General features: G+C 33.9%; 1 protein-coding gene across 2 annotated transcripts in view; it reads left to right on the top strand.

Moving 5' to 3' along the window:
• The window catches only part of LOC115213303 (BAI1-associated protein 3-like), a 1,469,361-nt gene that overhangs the window by 944,894 nt on the left and 503,508 nt on the right, over positions 1-20,959 (top strand). For both annotated transcript variants that reach the window (XM_036504187.1, XM_036504188.1), the window contains 2 exons: positions 15,593-15,682; positions 17,984-18,151. In XM_036504187.1, the coding sequence (XP_036360080.1) occupies positions 15,593-15,682; positions 17,984-18,151 (258 nt within the window). The remainder of the gene's footprint in view (positions 1-15,592; positions 15,683-17,983; positions 18,152-20,959) is intronic.

Here is a 20,959-nt window from a genome sequence, read left to right on the forward strand (position 1 = left end):
ATCGAAAGTTTAAAGCCAGCAGCAACTAAATGCCGCTCAGTCGCATTTCTAGCGGCGAAAGAAACGTGTGTGCATCAATAACACGATGTATTTTGCTGATGTCTACGCTTTACAACTCTCACCCATATACATTCATGATATGAAGTCACTTTCAAATTAGAAATACATACGCACTCCATATACATACCTACATCTATATGTAGGTGTGTGAGTGAGTGTATATGTGCATCGATACACACGAGAAACTTCGCTCAATTACCGCCTGCCAATTTTGTAAGGTATTAGGGAACTTGACGTTATGGTAAAAGACATGTACGCTACTTTAGTTTCCGTGAAGGGTAATGAAAACTAGGAAGACGTTATTTTGAAGCGAAATTCCCAACCACTTCGCCATACATGCGCTCATAAATAAGTAAAATTACGCACTGGTGCTAGACGAAGAGCAAATTAGAATCTTTTTTCTAATATACAGTTCTTTATTTATTTTATATTTGCTATCATAATTACACCTTTCTCCCGTTTATGAACAGAATAATATGATTAAGCTACATAGCAACAATCAACTCTCTACTACTGTATCGTTTTTTTTATGCCGTATGTTATCAAATGTTCTGCTCCAGTAGCAGAAGAATGTTATTATCAATGCTTCGAGCAACCAATTATTTATTAGATGGTGTCCCACAATGGCTACGTTGTTTAGTCTATATTCAATGCTGATTTGGAATTTACTCTTGGGATTCATATTTCATTGCATCACTACGCGAAATGAAAATGCTCAGAATTAATCAAACGTCATAATGAGTTATAGTGTAATGAATATATCTTTTAATTGCATTACTAGCTCAGTATAATACAGCGAAATAGAAGAATCGGTAGAGCGCAGGAAAAACGCTTTTCTGCAGCTCTAATTCCACCGCTGTCAAATTTGTCTTTCCTTTCCCGGTATGATAAAGGAAATGATAGTCAAGGACTTGATTGAAGCATTCTACTAATAATCTCCCCTCAATATCACTGGTTTTATGCCTTAATCAAAAACAATTATTTTGTTTTTTAGAATTAATTTAGTACTTTAAATGCATCAAACCTGGTAAATTGCATACTTATAAATTTGTTCTGTGTTATCAACATTTTCGTCGCACCCATGCAGCTGGTTCAGTGTTAACTTTATATAGCGATGAAAATTTTGACAGCTTAACAAACAAATAAATGAAAATTAAATTTACCTGTCTTTATGTCAGAACATTAACTGTTCCGCGACGCAGTTTTTTAGTTTATAAAAAATATTCTTGGATCTTATTATTTGCCTGAAAACAAACGCGGAAGAAAACAAAGAAAGTATACTACTTGAGCCAAAGCATGATAACGAATGAAATAGCTGTTTTATTAGAAAAAGAATCATGTATAACAAGACTCCAACGAATAATATTTGTAACCATAAAAATAAAGTATTGATAATATAAACATGCATTTGATATTTTTTTTAATGATTATACTCAACAAAAGTAGGTATGTATCTCAAGAGTTGGCATAATTATTTAATGAGTACCTTGTAGTGAAATCCTTTATTTAATTCCTGCAGGATTAAATAAAAATACAATGGACAACTTCATGTTGGATGATATCACTTATATTTTGTTTTTGCTTTCTTGCTGTGTATTTAATTCAATCAAAATACAAACAAGAACTATGTAGCTGATATAGAGCGCTTCAGAATGTTTTGTTGTTATCACTGAATACAAACGTAGGTTCACTGTAGATATATGAGAAACTTGCTTCATAAAGGTGACAACCATATAATAGAGGAAACAAGTAAGTCTAGGTACAGTTGAACTGCATTATAACAAAAAAAGTTATTCTCTTGGAGTTTCAGTATGTTAGAATACGCAGTTACTTTTATATATATTTTTAACTTATTCGATCATAAATATAAGAATATACTATTCCATAATAGAAAAATAATAAAATGAGATTAAACGAGTTTGCTAATGGATACTGTCGCTGAAAAGAATCAGAATGGTATACATAAAATGTTGTAGATAAAATTGAGTCTGCAAAGTCGTGTTTTCTGAATCATAAAATTCCCCTGTGTAAATGACCACAATCCTTCTTAGTGACTATGCAATGCTACGATTTCTATTCAGAATTATTCATAGTTCATAGGAGTTGAGCGAGACATATTTCTGTAAATATGACAGATTAATATGGTTTCAGAAAGCCTACAGAAGAATTAAGTAGTGCTATACTGAAGCATAGTCTTCTGCTTTTGGTCTTTTTCCAAAATAAACAAAGATATAAAATTTAGATTCAAGCATATTATTTAATATTTGGAATAGCGATTAGTAACTCAGGGTTTCAGGTATAATCGTTTAGTAACATAGGTTTTACCTATGGTAACTTAGATCGACACCACTAGTATGGTGATGTGATAAATTTCAACCCTGGAAATATTAGAATTTGGAAACTAAGACCTTTATTACATTGGTTCAAGAATATATTTACGGCTCGCTAGTTCAGTTTGCAAACACGTGTTTCTGGTCTCAATCCCACCTCTTGATTACATTTATTCTATAGTGTCAGTTTGTCCCTCATCACCACCAACGAGCTTCTGAGTGCAATTGAGTAGACGGAAATTGTATGGAAGCGCATCACACATGTGCACGTGTCAGTAGCAATGGATATCAGCAATGTAGCAAACATTAGCGAAAATACGGGTAACCGGTATTTTTTGAGCGAAACCCATTGTGTTAATTGCCTTTTTCTAAGGTACGGACATAAACAAATAGAGACCTATAGCCGATGAAGTTATTATTCCCCAAACACAATACTATTTCATTTGCTATAAATGAACATTACACTTCACCTTAATAACCTCTTAAGTAGTATAGCGAAAACTAAAAATAGATTATTTCTAGAAATATATCATTGTTATTTCGTTATTTCTTTAATTCGGTACACTGTTTATAACAAATAAACATATAGATTTCAAAATGCAAAATTATGTTTAAAAATAATATTGTATTGTTGAAATTCTAAAGACTCGGTGATGGCAATTGGAAACTAAACCAGTCAAATACTTGTTTCACTTTATTAAATTTGAAACACTAAGATATGTCTGTGAATAGAGAGAGATGCAATACCTTATGATAATATATTATTTGTGTTCTTAATTCATAACTCTCGTTATCTCCTCAAAGACATACAGCATCTCGAAAGAGTCCAGAAGCTGGCTACCCGCATGGTTCTTGGTCTCAAGAATTTGTCTTATGAAGAAAGGCTGAAGACGCTCGACCTTTATTCTCTAGAAAAACGACGACGCTGTGGAGATCTCATTCTTGCTCACAACATCATAAGCGGAAAGTGTAACCTCTCGAAAGAGCTGTTCATCACTCCTGCTCAAGAGCGTCGGCTGCGGGGTCACTCCGAAAAGCTCTATCTGCGACGATTTAATCTCAATCGAAGGAGAGGGGCTTTTCTCCGTCCGAGTTGCGAATCCGTGGAATAAGCTGCCAGACGAGATGGTGAAGATGCCGACGACCGCTCGGGTCAAAGTCTCCTTTGACCTCAAGTGGCCTGAACTCTTTACATGAACACCACCCTGTACATAACTCCATGTCCCCCTACATGGCCTTGCTTTTTGCTTTTGGAGCCAAAAAATTAACTAACTAACATAACGTGTAGCAACACCTGAATTGTATCATATCGACACATACCGCCATTTATAATTTATGCAAAACATACCATAACTGTTAGAATTAATTAGTTGATATAGTATTAGTTAAGTATTACTTGTAAGAACGTGTATGACTGAAGCTTTGCATTTCCTACGCAAAACGTAAAATTATGCATGTAACTAGAGGAAGATACATTGACTAACTATCAGCACATGTAGAGAGAAAACTATTAATTCTGATTACTTTTATATAGATGATTACTTTTAATCATCTATATAAGCTGATATAGATGATTAAAACTAAAACCTCTTTAATTTTATGCTGTAAGTATGTGTTTAAAATGTGCTAAAACGTTTATGTGCAAATAATTATGAATATTTTTTTTTTAAATCAATCAAATAGTTTCGAACTCTAGAAACTTTGCTTTTCATCCTTTCGACGGTTTACTGGCAAGACTCATTTCTGAATATGAACACAGTATTAATACTTTGTACTATGATATCACTATATAGAGCGCAGAATTTTTATCACTTTATTTGGTTGGTTATGATATGAAAAGCGTTCCGAAGTACACCGCCAGTCAGCAATTACTACAAACTTCCTTTATCATTTCAATAAATTATCTGTTCCTTACATAATTACACTATTTTATTCGCCAATTCGTCGATGTCTTATCAACTCCCTAATTTCACATTTTTTTGCCTGTTTCTTTTCCCCTTAACTATTTTGTTTTGATCTTTGTAGATTGCTTATCTCACCTTAATTTGGGAAAACTTGTCACATTTTCAGATTTCTGCGACAGCTTAGTTTGTTAATTCTAACACCGTTTACTGCCCCAATTATTCGTTTTACTTTCTGATTTGTTCTTGTTATTCTCTGGAAATAATTTTATTGAAAAAACATATTCTAAAAAACATTGGAGGCTTTAAGGTATAATCGTTGGTTGATTTAAAATGCGATGCATGCCTTTAATGTATTACTTAAATTACTTTCGATACCAGAATAATGATATTAATAATTTAACTAAACTGGAAACCAAATGCGTCGAGATATTATATTTCGCCATTCCTTCCTCTGAATCCAAATAGTGCTGAGGCAACTTTTGTGTATTATCCTTCACCGTTGACAAAAGTTTTCCAGTAATATTCTGGTGATTGGATGGAAGATAATTGATATTTTGTCCACATACTTAGTTTGATCGGGCCTATGACGAAGGGCGGTGCATTTCATGATACGAAAGCACTCGTTAGTCTTTTTGTGTATCTAGGACTACACTGGCCAATGCACCAATCATTCATTTTTGGATGATACAATGTGACGTTCAGTGACTTGGCTGCTATATCTAGTAGATAGGTAGCGAATTAATTTGTTCCATTTGGCGGTTGCTTTCGGTAAGCAGATATGATTCAATATACAGTTCAATGATTCTGGTCCATCTGCATTGCACTATCTACTTACTCAATCTGAAAATTATATGGATAGAAACGATTTCTCGAAAATAATGAAACATGATAGTTAGATGCAGACTTCCGTTCGTTTGTAATTTTGATGATCTTGTTAACTTTTATACTAAAGATTACCGGAAGACAAATATATTCGGTGTGCTATATATATATATATATATATATATATATATATATATATATATATATACAAACTAGATTCTGGTGATATGTATATATACAGAAGAAAAGTGTCTGAAGATAAGCGAGAAAGATAAGTGATATATGGCGAACTGACTAGAAATTTTAAATTCAATGGCAACAAAATTATTGCATAATTTCCTCGAAAACCAAGACCAGAGAGGGACTGGAATTCTCTAATGAAACTATTTCAATTAATTTACAATTCTAATGTCTTCTGGAAAGTAGGAATAGTTAGGAATTGTCTAATTCCATTTTACCTTTCATTAACAGTAAAGGTCTGTAATAATGAATTATCTTTATTACGGTTGGCTAATTTGCGAGCAATGTGAACAACATTGGGCTACAGTTTACCGTCTAAAATAAATAGAAATTTAGGGCGATGTATTCTTTGAAACAATGTATCAAATGTATCAAATTATTGCATTATCGAGGTTATTCATCTTTTAATACGTTTACAAATATGTTTTATTAACAATCATGGTTAAATAAAATTCGGTCAGAATCTGATTTATGGATACTCTTTTAGAAGATAGTTAATTAATTCAAAAATATATAAATTACAGAGGATTTACTATCAAACCTTAAATGTATTGAAGTATGGTAACTGCAACTTGATTCCGCAACCGGTTTCTTTTTATTCATGGTTTCGGTGGTGTAACATTTATTTAAGAAATTAGTACTTAAGAAAACTCTGAACACAATAACTTTAAGACAAGCTCTCTGTATTGCAATTATAGAGTACAGAAGTAAAGTTGTAAAGCAATAAAAAAAATGTGTGATTCAAAACCGCTGTGGAAATGTTACTTCTCAGATAGCTACTTTAACATCACGTGCACTATAATGTCCTTATAGAATTATAGTCCGCTGCATACAATCTAGTCAGGTTTTCAATGTAAGGGTAACTACTTCTCTTCCAGTTATCATGTGAAGAATGAGTGGTTACTGCATTCTCCATTATGATTAAGATTTGTATTAATTCATAGCTCCACATTTCTTCTAGCTTAACTATATATTTAAATGCATTGGGTCTATTAAATGTGAAAAAATAAACCAATATTAAATCGTGCAAGGTAAACGAAACGAATATTCTCGACAAACTCATTGTCCGCCAAATCGTTATCTACAGATAATATCATTTCCTTTGCCTTACACTGTTATGTCAACATTTCCAACATCCTGTTGCTTCATTTACTAAATGCGGTTAAGTTGTCTGTGGTGAATCAGAAAGCAGTTATTTCAAAAAGTATGGTAGCTATTATTTATAAAGAAATGTTAATTAGTTTCATTTATATGTTAATCAGTTGTGTATAGTCTTATTTACTTTTTGCTGCGCGTTATAATTAATCATTATATTATTATGTGGTAATTAACTAATCCAATTCTCTTGCATCTGTAGAATTAGTCATAATTCTTAAATTAAATTTTCAATCTATTCAAAACGTAAGCTTTCATGTACATTGTATTGTCTCTGTATTCATTACAACTGATTCACCAAAAGTATAATCAGATTCATGAACTATTATTTAATTTTGTTTTCTAATACTTAGCATTAAACAGATCTTCGATTTCCATAGTTACTTTACTCAGGAAAGGGTTATTTTAAATGTGTATTAATATCTTTGTAGCGTGAAATTAAACGACAAGGAATGTTGTCATTTGTCTTCGTATAAAAGAACTTTTTTTTTTTGACATTTAATTTAAAATTCTATAAACATAATCACATTTAAATTTCAATGTGAAATATGTATTTTTGCTGCCAATATTCTTCAAAGAAAATTATTTCTTTATTTATTTATACAATGCGTAAATTCATTTAGTGGGCGGCGAATGTACAAGAAGTGATTTTGATGTTTTCCATCGGATTACTAGCGTAAGAAAACTAAACTTCAATGAGTTATACTGTTTTGAGTTCAAATTCCCCAGACAGAACATATGCATTATATACTTCAATTTATGTCGAAGGTACAAAACAGAGACTCACTTAACTACTGCTATTCATAATAAACTACAATAATCTCCAATAAATGTGGTCGTGTTTAAACATTTAAAGCGGTTATTCTTATTTTTTGCCAGTAGCCTCATTCGAATATTTCACTACACCACGCGGCGTACTGCAAAATAATGTTCCGAAAGTATTGTTATTGCTATGTAGAAATGTTTAGTGTTCGTAAATCATTAAGTGTATGGCATAAAGCCCATTCATTTTAGATGGGAGAGGGTTTTACATTATTAGAGGTTCATTCTGATGATTAGGTATAGATTATAACTAATGCCAGATAACTGAAGGTGTATTTCAGATGGGAACTGCTTTCATTAGGGCTACGTTTTAGATATATATACGCGTGTGTGAGTGTGTGTATATGTGTGTGTGTTTTAAATAAAATAACTACGCCAAGGCAATTTGATATTCCTAGAAATTAAAAATGTGGTCTTACAGCTGTTTCGGGGAAATAAATGATGTCCCATTTAAAAGAGCTTGAAGCTCTTTTAACTAGTCTCTGATGATATGATATCATTTATTTCCCTGAAAAAGCTGTAAGACCACCTTTCTACTTATAAATGTGCTAGGAATATCAAATTGCCTTGGCCTCGTTATCTTATTATAGTTAACAAATACACGCTCACACAGGTCCTGCGCTAGACTCCTCACTCATGCTATTATTGAACCGAGAGCTTAAGAGCGGTCCTTCCGTAGCGCTTACATAGCCTTACTTGCCTTTTGGGTCTCCTTGTTACAAAACATCTTACACACACACACACACACACACACACCACACACACACACACACACATATATATATATATATATATATATATATATATATATATATAAACTTAGGTGCCCTAAAAATGCAGATATTTTCACTCCAGTTATTTTCTTTTATCATACACCGTGGATCTTCTTTACTTGCCTTGCTTTTATTCTCCTTCCCCCGTTTTCCCTATTTCTTTAGACATTAGCAGATTTTCTTTGTGTTTTTGAGTGATAATTTGGTCGGAATACATCAAGATTTCTATCGAACAGAAAATATATTTCCTTTGATTATTACATCTAAGAGTTCGCTTTGATCATCGTCTTCATCTTCAAAGACATCAGCTATAATAACCAAGGTGTTCTTATATATAAGATTTGGTAAGTATTTATGTTATTTACTTTCACGTTTTGATGTGGGAGTGCCTAAATATTGTTCAGTGGATATCGCTACAAACTCGTGTTTGTGCCTCAGGAAATGTTGAGTCTTTGCAAGATCTAGGTAGCTGCAAATGAGGTAATCGATTATTTCTTATGCTATATTTAATATAACTATTATTGATTTAGAACACTTTCCTCAAATCATGCGTATTTTGATATCAATGATGTGTTCATGTAGAGTTCTGAATAGATTCTCCGATGGGTATTGCGTCTTGTATATATATATATGGTAATGATCCATAAAAAGGAGTGGTTTATAACCTTCAAATTATTTGTAACGAATGTTAGTTTGCTTTAAGAGACTTGTTAGTGTAAGGCAGCACGAAATTTTGGCTGAAAAACCTTTATTCTTCAAGCAAGTGTCTATTCTTAATTTTTCTCAGTCATTTTAATTCTCTTAATGTTTTCCGTTTTGGCAGCATATGTTGCTTTCGTATAGAAGATCCATTGTTGCTGTCAAAAGTCTTTCAGTGATATAATCCTCGGTTGCTCTTTATATACATTTATAACACTCTCTCAAGTCTTCTACCAAAATATCTCTGCAATAATAAGTAATCAGTCTATGCTTTATGTATATTGTTCAGAGACGTTTGGGATCTGGGAAGTATTATTATTTGGTCTTCTAGAAATATTTCTCAAGTTGATAATGTTCTCTCTTGTAATTCATTGGATCATGGGTTTTATATCGCAGCTGTAAATAAATAGATAGTGGTTAAGCTCCGTGACAAGAAGTTGAAGACAACATGAATTTCAGGAGCTAACAATCTCTGGTTTGAAAATTATCAGGTCTTACAACTAAAAAATATTGGTGATTTTCTTAATCTTTATTCTTTCTCCTTTCCATTCTCATGTATTACCGTTGTGCTCTATACTTCAGTTTCTCAACGATGTTCTCTCAATAAAACTGTATTTGCGTCCAGTGGTGTTTCCGGTGGAGAATATATTTCTAATTGTGTTTAACTGGAAAATTTTACTTTAACGACGTATTTAAGATTGTACAATCACACATATTATCGAAAATGTTTTTTTTAATGTTTATTTATTTATTTATTGCAATAAGTTTTTCGCATTTATATAATCATACTTTTCTTCGTATTTACTGCGTTATATTTACTTTTACAGTGTTAAACCGCTTGGTTTCGTTTACGAGGATAAGGAACATATTTTTGAAATTTGTCAATGGATTTTATATAGGGATATTTCTTACGACTGTATTTTAATAGGTGTTGGTGAGAGGGGAAAATGCACATTTTCAATTAGTCTTAATTTCCACGATGCTGTCATGACAACTCAATAAAATGCCTTAATAGGGATGATCCATGTTCGACTTTGCTTCGCTGGAAGAAATTTTCGTAAAGTGCCGTGGTGCATTCCATTATTATATACTAGAGATTTATATATTATATTCACAGTTCGTAAATATGGTTCCATTGATATTCGTTAATTAGTTTTGCTGCATGTACTTCCTTATGTTTATTGCTTTTGATAAAATATAATTTTGTGGCTTGTGTATTCGGTTGTTATAAGTGATATATATTATTTCGTATATTATTTAAAACATTCGACATTATATTTTTACTTCCGTTGTTTTACTGGTATTTTTGCTGGAGGACATAGTTTCAATGTGTTCTTAGATTTCAGAATGTTCTGGGTGTTTAGTATGCGTCTTCATAAAGAAGACCCATGATTTAAACCTTCCACCCACGGAGGTGTTACCGGGACTACATTACACAATTGTCATTCTTTGCTTAAACTACTAAAACGAGGTTGTTGCCTTTCTTTAGCTACGATATGAGTGTTATTTCTTGCACACGAGACCATAAAAATTTCCTCATCGTGTGCTCAGATGTTATGAGTCCGATAGTTTCTGCAGTACAGTAACACAATAATTGAAATTCTGAATATATATATATATATATATATATATATACTCTTTTACTTGTTTCAGTCATTTGACTGCGGCCATGCTGGAGCACCGCCTTTAGTCGAACAAATCGACCCCGGGACTTATTCGTTGTAAGGCTAGTACTTATTCTATCGGTCTCTTTTGCCGAACCGCTAAGTGACGGGGACGTAAACACACCAGCATCGGTTGTCAAGCAATGCTAGGGGGACAAACACGGACATACAAACACACATACACACGCACATATATATATACGACAGTCTTCTTTCAGTTTCCGTCTACCAAATCCATTCACAAGGCATTGGTCGGCCCGGGGCTATAGCAGAAGGCACTTGCCCAAGATGCCACGCAGTGGGACTGAACCCGGAACCATGTGGTTGGTTAGCAAGCTACTTACCACACAGCCACTCCTGCGCCCATATATATATAAATTGTGGTAGATTTATGGAAATAAGTCCCATAAAACCCATCATTTTAGTTTAAAATGGAGGAGACAAGTTGTTGAAGTATATAAGAGAATTTTAATTCATGAAGATGATCGTTTTGTACAGAAATATGAAAATAATGCAAATTCATGATTGAATTGAATTACATTAAATTAATGAAATTAACTTAATTACATACATCCTTCAGTGCAGGAAGTAAAGACAGAATTTCAATTAACTTGAGAAATATTATAGCAGGATTGGATCTAAGAGATTCATATTTTTACCCTTATGAGGAAGAGATGTGAGTCAAGTTGGATATTAACTATAACTCAGTTATAGTTAATAAAATTGATGAATTTTATGGGACTTAAATATTACTTCCATATCTTCGCAAATTTACGCCCGTAAACTACCAGCAAAATATGAAGAATCAAGATTAGAAATCTTTTTTGGAAACCTCGAACTTAAAGGACGAATCTACTTTCAACCTTTTTACTCCTATATATATATATCACTTGATCACTTGACTTTGACCGACCAGTCCGTCAGGCGTTCATTTGACACCGCTGGTCACAGCACGCTGTCCACTCCTTTCTGGATCGCGCCTTTCTCATCCACGTGATTCCAATCGTCCTCTTGAAATCGTCACTCCACTGTCGTGGAGGTCTTCCGGGTGGTCTTTGCCGCTCACGCGGGTACCACTCGACATCTGCGTGCGTCCACCGATTATCGGTGAGCCGGGCGACGTGTCCAGCCCATCTATATATATTCAACAATTTCTTTATTTAATTCCTGTAAATTTACTGTATTTCTTTTAATGAGTCATTTGGTGACTGAGCTATTTTGATGATAAAAGCAAAGTCAGTATTTATGCTTTATGCGCTCGTTTGACAAGAAGCAACGGTGATATATTCCATCCATCTGGTGTTTGTTATTACCTTAATTTGTTGCTTAAATATATCTCCCACTCCATGTATTCACACGTTTTGTTCGATAATTTTATCACGTTATTCAATAAACGAATTATTGATAGTTGAAATTTGTTGAAAAAAATGTTTCACGCAAAAGAAGTGTAAATTTGGTAAGTTATCGTTTACTGTTAATTGGACTGATCATAACTGTATCTTGATAATTACCTTCAATGCTAACAGTGGCAAACTATCGACAAGAGAGAATATTTGGGCTTTATTTCTTTGGTACATATTGAATGTTTCAGCAGAGATTTATTATAGAAGTCAAGATTCAACAAATGTAACACTTCATTCAATATGTCATATATATACACACACTCACACACACACACATATCGTTTCACGCCACCGTGTTCATCGATTCTGAAGACAAACACTCAGTTTCAATTTTAATTAAAAAAGCACTATATCCTCTATACCAATTGAACACTACGCATTCGTCCAAATTATATATATGTTTGGGGGTGTTTGTGTGTGGTGGGTGTCTCTGTGTGTGTGTGTATGTGTGTATGTGTGTGTGCATTTGAAGGAACAAAGAGATGACACCGAAAAAAGAAAGCTTATGTAATGAATTTTATTACTTTACAGCTGTTTCTGGTATATATTGTGATAGACTCTTAGCTGAGAAATTTAAGTATAGGTGTATTCCCATTTCTCCACCTCTCCACATTTCATCATTCCATCTTTGAAGTTCTTTTCATTAAGAACTGAAATGTAATATTTTCTCTACCCTGATGACGGAGTCCCGTCTCATACAATGTTGATTGTATCCATCACGTACACGTGTTGAAATGAATTACATCTACTAGCATTATTATGGATCTCAGGTCCCGCAGAAAGAGAAGAGCTGTTAGACTTATAATACCTTTCTTTCAACTCTTTTAATTTTCTTTGTCGTTTGTACTCTGTGCAAGTTGGAGCTATTGATATAAATATCTATATATTTATACATATAAATTCCTCATCTGAATGTGTCCACCTTTTGCTTTCTCACAAGTTGCGAGATTGTGCCTAATTTGTTTATTTGGATAACTGCTTCTATATCCCCTCACCGTGATCTCTCTTACGGCAGTTCTCTACGGAATCGATTGGAATCTCAATTTAAATATTTTGAGCACTATTTTCTTCTTTACTGCGAATCTTTGGATCTCATCTGTGGACTATACATTACAAACATACATACACACACACACACACATACATACATACATATATATATATATATATATTATATATATATATATATATATATATATATATAATGTATGTATGTGTGTGTGTATGTATGTTTGTAATGTATAGTCCACAGATAAAGTGCAACAACCCTGAAACATGTCTGCAGATGTCTGACTAGCAAGGTGAAGCGGCTGATCTCCCCTGTTCGAAGGTTGTAATGGACGCAGGTTCGTGTGTCATAGAGCTAGCTAGAGGCGGTGGCCTCTTGGAGCTTTTCAGCGACAGCTTTAGTCTTATATTTATAGACTGCCATATTAGTATGGCGATAACTATTAATATATATAATATGTATGTATGTATATCTATGTATATATATATATATATATAGTGTATGTGTATGTATGTGTTTGTCAAGGGGTATGCTCAGTGATTAGAGCTTAGGGTTCACAATCATGAGGTGATGGGTTCGATTCCCGGACCAGTTTGTTTGTTGTATTCTTGAGCAACACACTCTATTTCACGTTACTCTATTTCGCTAAGCTGTTGGAATGCGGTGCAACTTCAGTGGTGCCCGGCGAAATCGGCCTTTGTCCTTCCTTCGGATAATATCAGTGACGTGAAGAGGAGCATCTGGCATACATGAGCGACTGCTGGTCTACCATAAAAAACCTTTCGCAGACGCGAATTTTTTTTTCAAGAGAGTTCCAGACCACAGTAATGAACTCATTTGCACACAGCGGATCAGAAATCGCCTTGAAAATCCACATACTCTGTACAGCTACAGTACAGCCAGTCAGCCATAGAATGGGGTATGTCAGCGTGTGAGTACAGCATAGTAGGTTTCACATAAACAGCACATTCCCCCCTTCCACCATGCTTATAGATCAATTTAGCACCTTCTCTATATAGAGCTAAAATTAGGTACCTATGCTCAGACAGATTAGCGATACTGCATTTACCTATTGATATATCCAAGGAGGGCGCAATACGACACAATGCCATATTGATTCCGATGTTTCTAGATCAATGGGTACATGCAGAGTATTTTTGTGACCAAGTGGACACTAGTTTAATAGTTGAGCTCTGATTGGCTGTTTACAAATAAGTTCATAACTGAGGTCCTGAACTCTCGTAGGAAAAAAAAATTTCACTGCCCGGACTTGTCCCTCGAAGGGTAAATTTTTAGGCACAATCACACGGTCATTCATGATCGAAGGGAGTTTATATATATATATATATATTCAGAATTTCAATAATTGTGTTGCTGAACTGTATTCAGCTGTCAAGTGTAATTATATCAAATCAATTATGTGTGATTATAAGCTCTCTTTGCTGCTTGCGGATAAATGTGCATGCATATAGGCGTTCTCGTAGTCACGAAATTTTTAGTTTTATACGAATATATTTAGTTCAAGAGAGAAAACACGCATTAAACAACTATAGTCTGACGGACAGTAATTAACTTTTCAAATTGTATATTAGATTCAGTGTTATATTGTGGGAATCAGCAAGATTGAATTATTGATATATGTAAGTAAAATGAAAGCAATTGAAATACACCTAAATGCAAGCAGTATTTTCTCTCCTGATCATTCGTAATTAATCATTGATTGTTATTTCAATAATATCAAGTCTTGGTATAGTCAAAATGATGCAATAGACTTGTCTTTATTCCTTCCGTTGTCTTAAGCAAGTGTTGGACATGAAATATAGGACGTTGTTAAAATAGTGATTATTGCTTTTGTTCCGTTACCATAATCAGGAAATTCAGTTTTCTACAATGCTATTAATAATGTAAGGATTTGAAATTCATTTTCTGAAATATCCCGAAATATATTACAATATGCAATTATCCATTACATTCTAATCACCAACAATATAACATGTAATACAGATGTAAACTTCGATTAGACTAAAGTCTGGAATATTCACGCGATCTTCGGCAGTCTCAACTCCCAGGACGATCACCAGACGTGTATCCCTTAAATGATTACATATCGAGCAAAGATGCCAAGACCTATAATCATTTTTGGTCATATAGTTAATTTGAAATATAAGAAGATGTTCATCTAACGTTAGAAGGGCTGAATATGCACTAATTCTTTAGCCAGAGAAAGCCATCACAATCGTACATAGAATCACAATACTTCTGTAACATCTAGGTTGCTAGATCCTTTCTTTTTGTGAAATTAGTAAATTTTGTTGAACTTTGATCATATTGCTCATTTTAAAAACATCTAGACATCAATCTTTGATGAATAATACAAGAGAAGTACAACCTTAAGTTGTAAAATTTTTTTGTTTTGCTTCCGATCATAGGTATTTTTCAAAACATTTGTGAATGGGATTTCCAGTTTTATTGGGGGCAAAATTTCGTCGGTTGCCAAAGATTTCTTCACTTCCATCTTACAATATCCATAGGATAGGTAAATGTAATCTAGAAAAAACACTTTAAAGCAGTTCACTCTATTTATTCAAACCAATAAAGAAATATATTTGCTGAAAATCATTATTGTATATGATTTTAAAATTGACTTATTTTTAATTCAGTTTCTATGTTTAGACATGCATATGTATTCTTTTTTTTTTTTGTTTTTGCAGCACGAAGAAGCCAAGAAAGCCGAAAAACCGTTGCCAGCAGAGCAACAGATAGCTTTAAAACTTAAACTGCATCAACCAACAAAGCAGGAAGTAAGTTGACACCTTGTTCAAGACATAATAGTAATTAATCACGATTTTCAGATATTATAAGTCATAATGTCATATTTTTATTACTCAAACAGGCGCTTATATAAAATAATATGCCATTCAGAACAAGGATTCGATGGTATCGCCTAACTACATCCTCACAATTTTGCCAGCCTTGTGCCTAAACCAAGCAGAGTTATTATCATTATTGATTTAATAAAACAATGAACTGTTAGAATCATTAACAAGTTCGACAGAATGTTGAGTGGCAATTCTTCTGGTTCTTTACCTTCTGAGTTCAAGTTGCACTGAGGTCAATTTTGTCTTTCTTCGTTTCAAGGTTGAGAAAAAATAAAGTACCAGTCAAATGTTGGGGTTTAATATAATCATCTATCACCACCCAGAAATTGCCAGCCTTGTTCAAAAATTTGAAAATATTATTATTATTATTATTATTATTATTATTATTGAGTGAGTGAGCAGTGCATGCCCTCAAAGTGACACTGGAGTAAACTATACGAAGGCCAGTATATCCATTATGACTGCCCGTCTGATAAGGGTACACCAGGTACATGCATCACAACCATATGTGCGCGACATTGTGATCTCATATCAAGATAAACAGCGCATGACCTTGCAGGTGGGGCCCAGTTAGAATTTTCTTCTGCTCGAGTAGCCCATCCGGCTCAAAAGGTCCCTGAATAAGGATTGTTTGAGGATGTTGAGCGAACCACCCTTGTTTCCAAAGGTGAATTATCTAAACCGCTAAGAATTCCTCTCAACACATGGCTATGATGCTCCCCCACTACTTCAGCTCGTGATCAGGGATGCACATATCGTCAGCCACTAAGGGACATGGTCGCCTAGTTAAGATCAAACAACTGACAAGCAAATCTGTGGTATTGAGCAGAATATTTGCTGTGGCCCATCTTTTATACCAAGACAAAACAATGTACATGATAACACTTCCAATCAGTTAAGATCAAAAGCCATGAGAGCCACTGTCTGGTACTTCATCAGGGCATTCTTCTTCTTCTTCTTCTTCTTCTTCTTCTTCTTCTTCTTATTATTATTATTATTATTATCATCATCATCATTGAGTGAAAGAGCAGCGCATGCCATCAAAGTGACACTAGGGTACAAATATACGAAACCCAATATACTCATCATGGCTATCCATCTGATAAGGGTACACCAAGCACATGCATCATAAACATATGTGCGAGACATGGTTACCTCATATCAAGATAAACAGCACATAACCTTGCAGCTGGGGCCCAGTTAGAATCTTCCTCAGATCAGGTGGTACATCCGAATTTAAAGTTCCCTGAATATGGTTTGTTTTAAGGATGAGGAACAAAAAGCCCATGTTTCCAGAGGTTAATTATTCAAACCCCAAAGAATTCCTCTCAACACAGGGCCATGATGCTCTCCCACTACTTCTGCTCGGGATCAGAGAAGGATATATAGTCAGCTACTAAGGGACATGCTTAACAAGTTAATATCAAACAATTGACAAACAAATCTGTGGTACCGCGCCGAATATTTTCTGCAGCCCATCTTTTATACCAAGACAAAAACAATGTACATTTTAATACTGTCAATCAGTTAAGATCAAAATCAATGAGAACCACTGTCTGGTACTGCTTGAGGGAATCATCATCATTATTATTATTATGATTATTATTATTATTATTATTATTATTATTATTATTATTATTATTATTACGGTTTGGCGCAGATTCGGTCTTATTCCTTGTAAGTATGGTGTGGATACCGGGTTTCTCCCTGTAACCTTAGGTATCCACAGCAAGTTTTCAGCAGTCTTTCAAGTGCTTAGAACCCTCCTGATAATCTTTGCTCTCTAAGAGAGGCAAACGGTCTGTAGGAGCTCTACCGGGCATTCTATTTCAATCTCCTCCAGCCATTTGTCCATATCTTGGCTTACAGTTTATTATTATTATTATCATCATTATTATTATATTATTATTATTATTATTATCATTATCATCATTATTTTTTATTTTTCTTCCTTCAAATTTGCTTCCATTTCTTGCCGAGTGTCTTCCCGACTCCTAGGGCAAAGAAACTCATAGTAGTTGGTAGGCCATTAAACTAAACTCAATAGTTCGTTCATTTTTTTTTAAGTTAAATTAAAATACACGGGTATTTTATTATTATTATTATTATTATTATTATTATTATTATTATTATTATATTATTATTGTTGTTGTTGTTGTTGTTGTTGTTGTTTTTGATGTTATTATTATTGTTATTAGTGTCATTGATGGCTTTCTTTTTCAGTATGAGCTTCTTTACATTGAAGTTCTCTATACCATTAAACATAAGATCGGGACAACCATTGGTGGACACCTACCATACATGCAAGATCTCTACCAATATGCACAAGATGCATTTGGTATGCCTCCCGAAGACCACGCTAAACTACTTGCCAAAGCTACGGAAGAAAAGGTATGTGTTCATCATTAGCTACATTATATTTAATTATCCATCTTTTCCATTTTGTCTGCCGGGGCCATGAGAATGTTTCTTACTAAAGATATATAAACAGGAATGAGTGTATAACTTTGGAATAAATTTAGTTGTTATCATCGTCACCCTACAACTATGAAATATCAGCTGTTTTGCATGAACGGTTAAATGAATGAGAAATTAGTATAACGGCAAATGAAATTACCTTTGGGTTTGTATTTTCCTGATAACTCTAATAACAGTTACCAGATTTTATTTCTCTTGGCGATATCTTACGACGTCATTGAAATTAATCGATGCTTTATGCCCTTTCATATTTTTATACGTGTTCCTACTTACATTCTTCAGAACAAATATAGTTTGTGATATTTTTCCTAGGCTGACATCTCTATCTTTTATGTATTCCTGAAACTGTTATGCATCAGCGTTTCAATCTCAACATTGATTACACTATGCCTACTCCATCAAATACAATTTCGTACAGGATGTGCGGTTCTCCGAATAATCTTTCTCCATCTTAGACTTTAAATCGCTTCTTAGAAAGCTTTTCATGATTAGTAATGAAATCGAGTTTTGCAATATTTTCAGTGGATACTAAAATATTAGTGAAATTTTCTCTCAGCAACTTTTAAACGAATTCACCCTTTCATAGCAAAAACTTTGCTTCACTTAAATATCTTTTTCTTTGCAATATTCATGTGTCAGTCATGAATTTTACACTTTCCGACAAAAAAATAAATAAATAATAAAAGAAGCTCGCGTCTTCCAGATTGTCAAAAGCGCTTATCTAGTCACGACACTGCAACTATTATAGTCCAAATTTTAATATCTCCTCGAAAATTACGCTCATATGACAGTCACTTAATAAAATCATGTAGATATATACCAGAAAATTTGCACTACTATACTTATCTGAAACATCTAGCAATGATGGAATCTCTATATACTCATTCGTCTTACTAGACTTAGCAGCCAAAGCTTTCGTAGATTACAACCTACTATCTTCAGAAAAATACATATCAATAATGAAGACACGAGTACACAACGTTTGATAAAGACTGGGTTGTAACTGTTGCAGTTATTTGATCACAGGTTTGGTCGATCATACTGGCATGGACCTAAACACGAAAAAAAATCAATATTTAAGATAAAAGTGAATAAGCTCTGCAGACTAAGATGTTAATGATTTGAATATGCGAATGGTTTAATTCCCAAACACCATTGTAAGAAATTTAACCAAATAAAATATTTGTAAAAGCACAAGTGCAGTCGAAATTCTCGTATTTCACACAACATGTTATGAAACAAACCTCTGTGAAGGTCTCACTATATGTGTTGAAAGAAGAAAACTTGAGTCATATATTCGGTTTATATTTGACATGCTGAGTACTGATGCTCACTGTGTAAATAGAGTTGAAGAATTGCACTGACGAAAGTTACAACTTCACAACATGTCACTGTCCTACACTATTTTACAGAAACATATAACTAATCACTAACATAAAAAAGTTGTATATTGATACATTAGAAAAGAACAAATCAGCAAGGAGTACCGGAGGTCTAGGAGCCGTACATGATAGTAGAGAAGACGCCAATTTTTCCGAAGACATGTCTCAAAAAATCACCCTGTGACCTTATATGCAAATTTGGGTCACCTATATTCTTTAATGCGCTAAAACAAGTTGCCTTAATATGCACTACTAAAATTGGGCTGCATCTAATATTCCTGTGCGCTTTTTATGCCATCAAATAAACTATAAGTATAGGGTCTAGTTACCTTGCATTTCCTTGACCATTTTCTTTCGCATGCAATACTTACAATAAACATATCTGATTGAGGGATGTATTACTTCCTCGCCAATTATTCAACACATATCTTAAACTAATCTAAGTATACTAAAAATATGTCAATGAGTACTTAGGGCTACTTTTGATTTGCTGAAAACCAAATTTGACTACAAATGAATTTTGCAAGCATATTTTACGATCTACTGATTAAAAGGTTCTCATGTAGCCAAACACACTAAAGCGATTCTCTCGTGAATGAAAGAAAGCAATGGGAAATATTAAAATCGTGGTGAAAAACAAAACATTGCACCCTTCTGTGAGTGTCTTTAGGTCTATATGTACACATACACGCACACACACATTATTGATGCCATAAGAAATTTATAACTTCAGAGTAAGTGTGGGATAGTTTTTGCGTGAGGGGAGAAAATTTGTCTCAAAATACACATAAAAAACTATAAATAACAGCTAGGAAATGATGGACTGAAAACAAAGTCCCTTTTAGATAGGAAAGTTCCACGGGCAGACTCCGGATATCTTTCTCCGAAAGGTTCATATCATATAGCTTTGAGAACTTTGAGAAGCAATTTCAAAAATGAATTATATATCTGTGTGTGTGTGTGTCACAAATTAAATAAACGATAAGGTTGCAAAATAATAATGTAAGGAAATTCATTAGCTTGTAGTAACAATAAGTTACAATGCTCTGATAATTAAAAGTTTGTTTATTACAATATATGTTCGCTTCGGAGCTTTGGTGATGCACAAGAACATAGATACAAACGAATAAAGTTTGTTGTGTAACATTTTGTTCCGTTGTCATTTATTTAATTTCCTATTTCACTGTGAACTCGAATGACACCTTTTCCTGAAGAACGTGTATATCACTACACCACACCACCTCACGATACACGACCATACCACACATCATATCACACACTACGCACACACTAACACTGACCACTTGCCAGCCCCACACCATCATCCACACATCTACAC

Source organism: Octopus sinensis, linkage group LG6 (genome assembly GCF_006345805.1).
Source record: "Octopus sinensis linkage group LG6, ASM634580v1, whole genome shotgun sequence".
NCBI classification, from domain to species: Eukaryota; Metazoa; Mollusca; class Cephalopoda; order Octopoda; family Octopodidae; genus Octopus; species Octopus sinensis.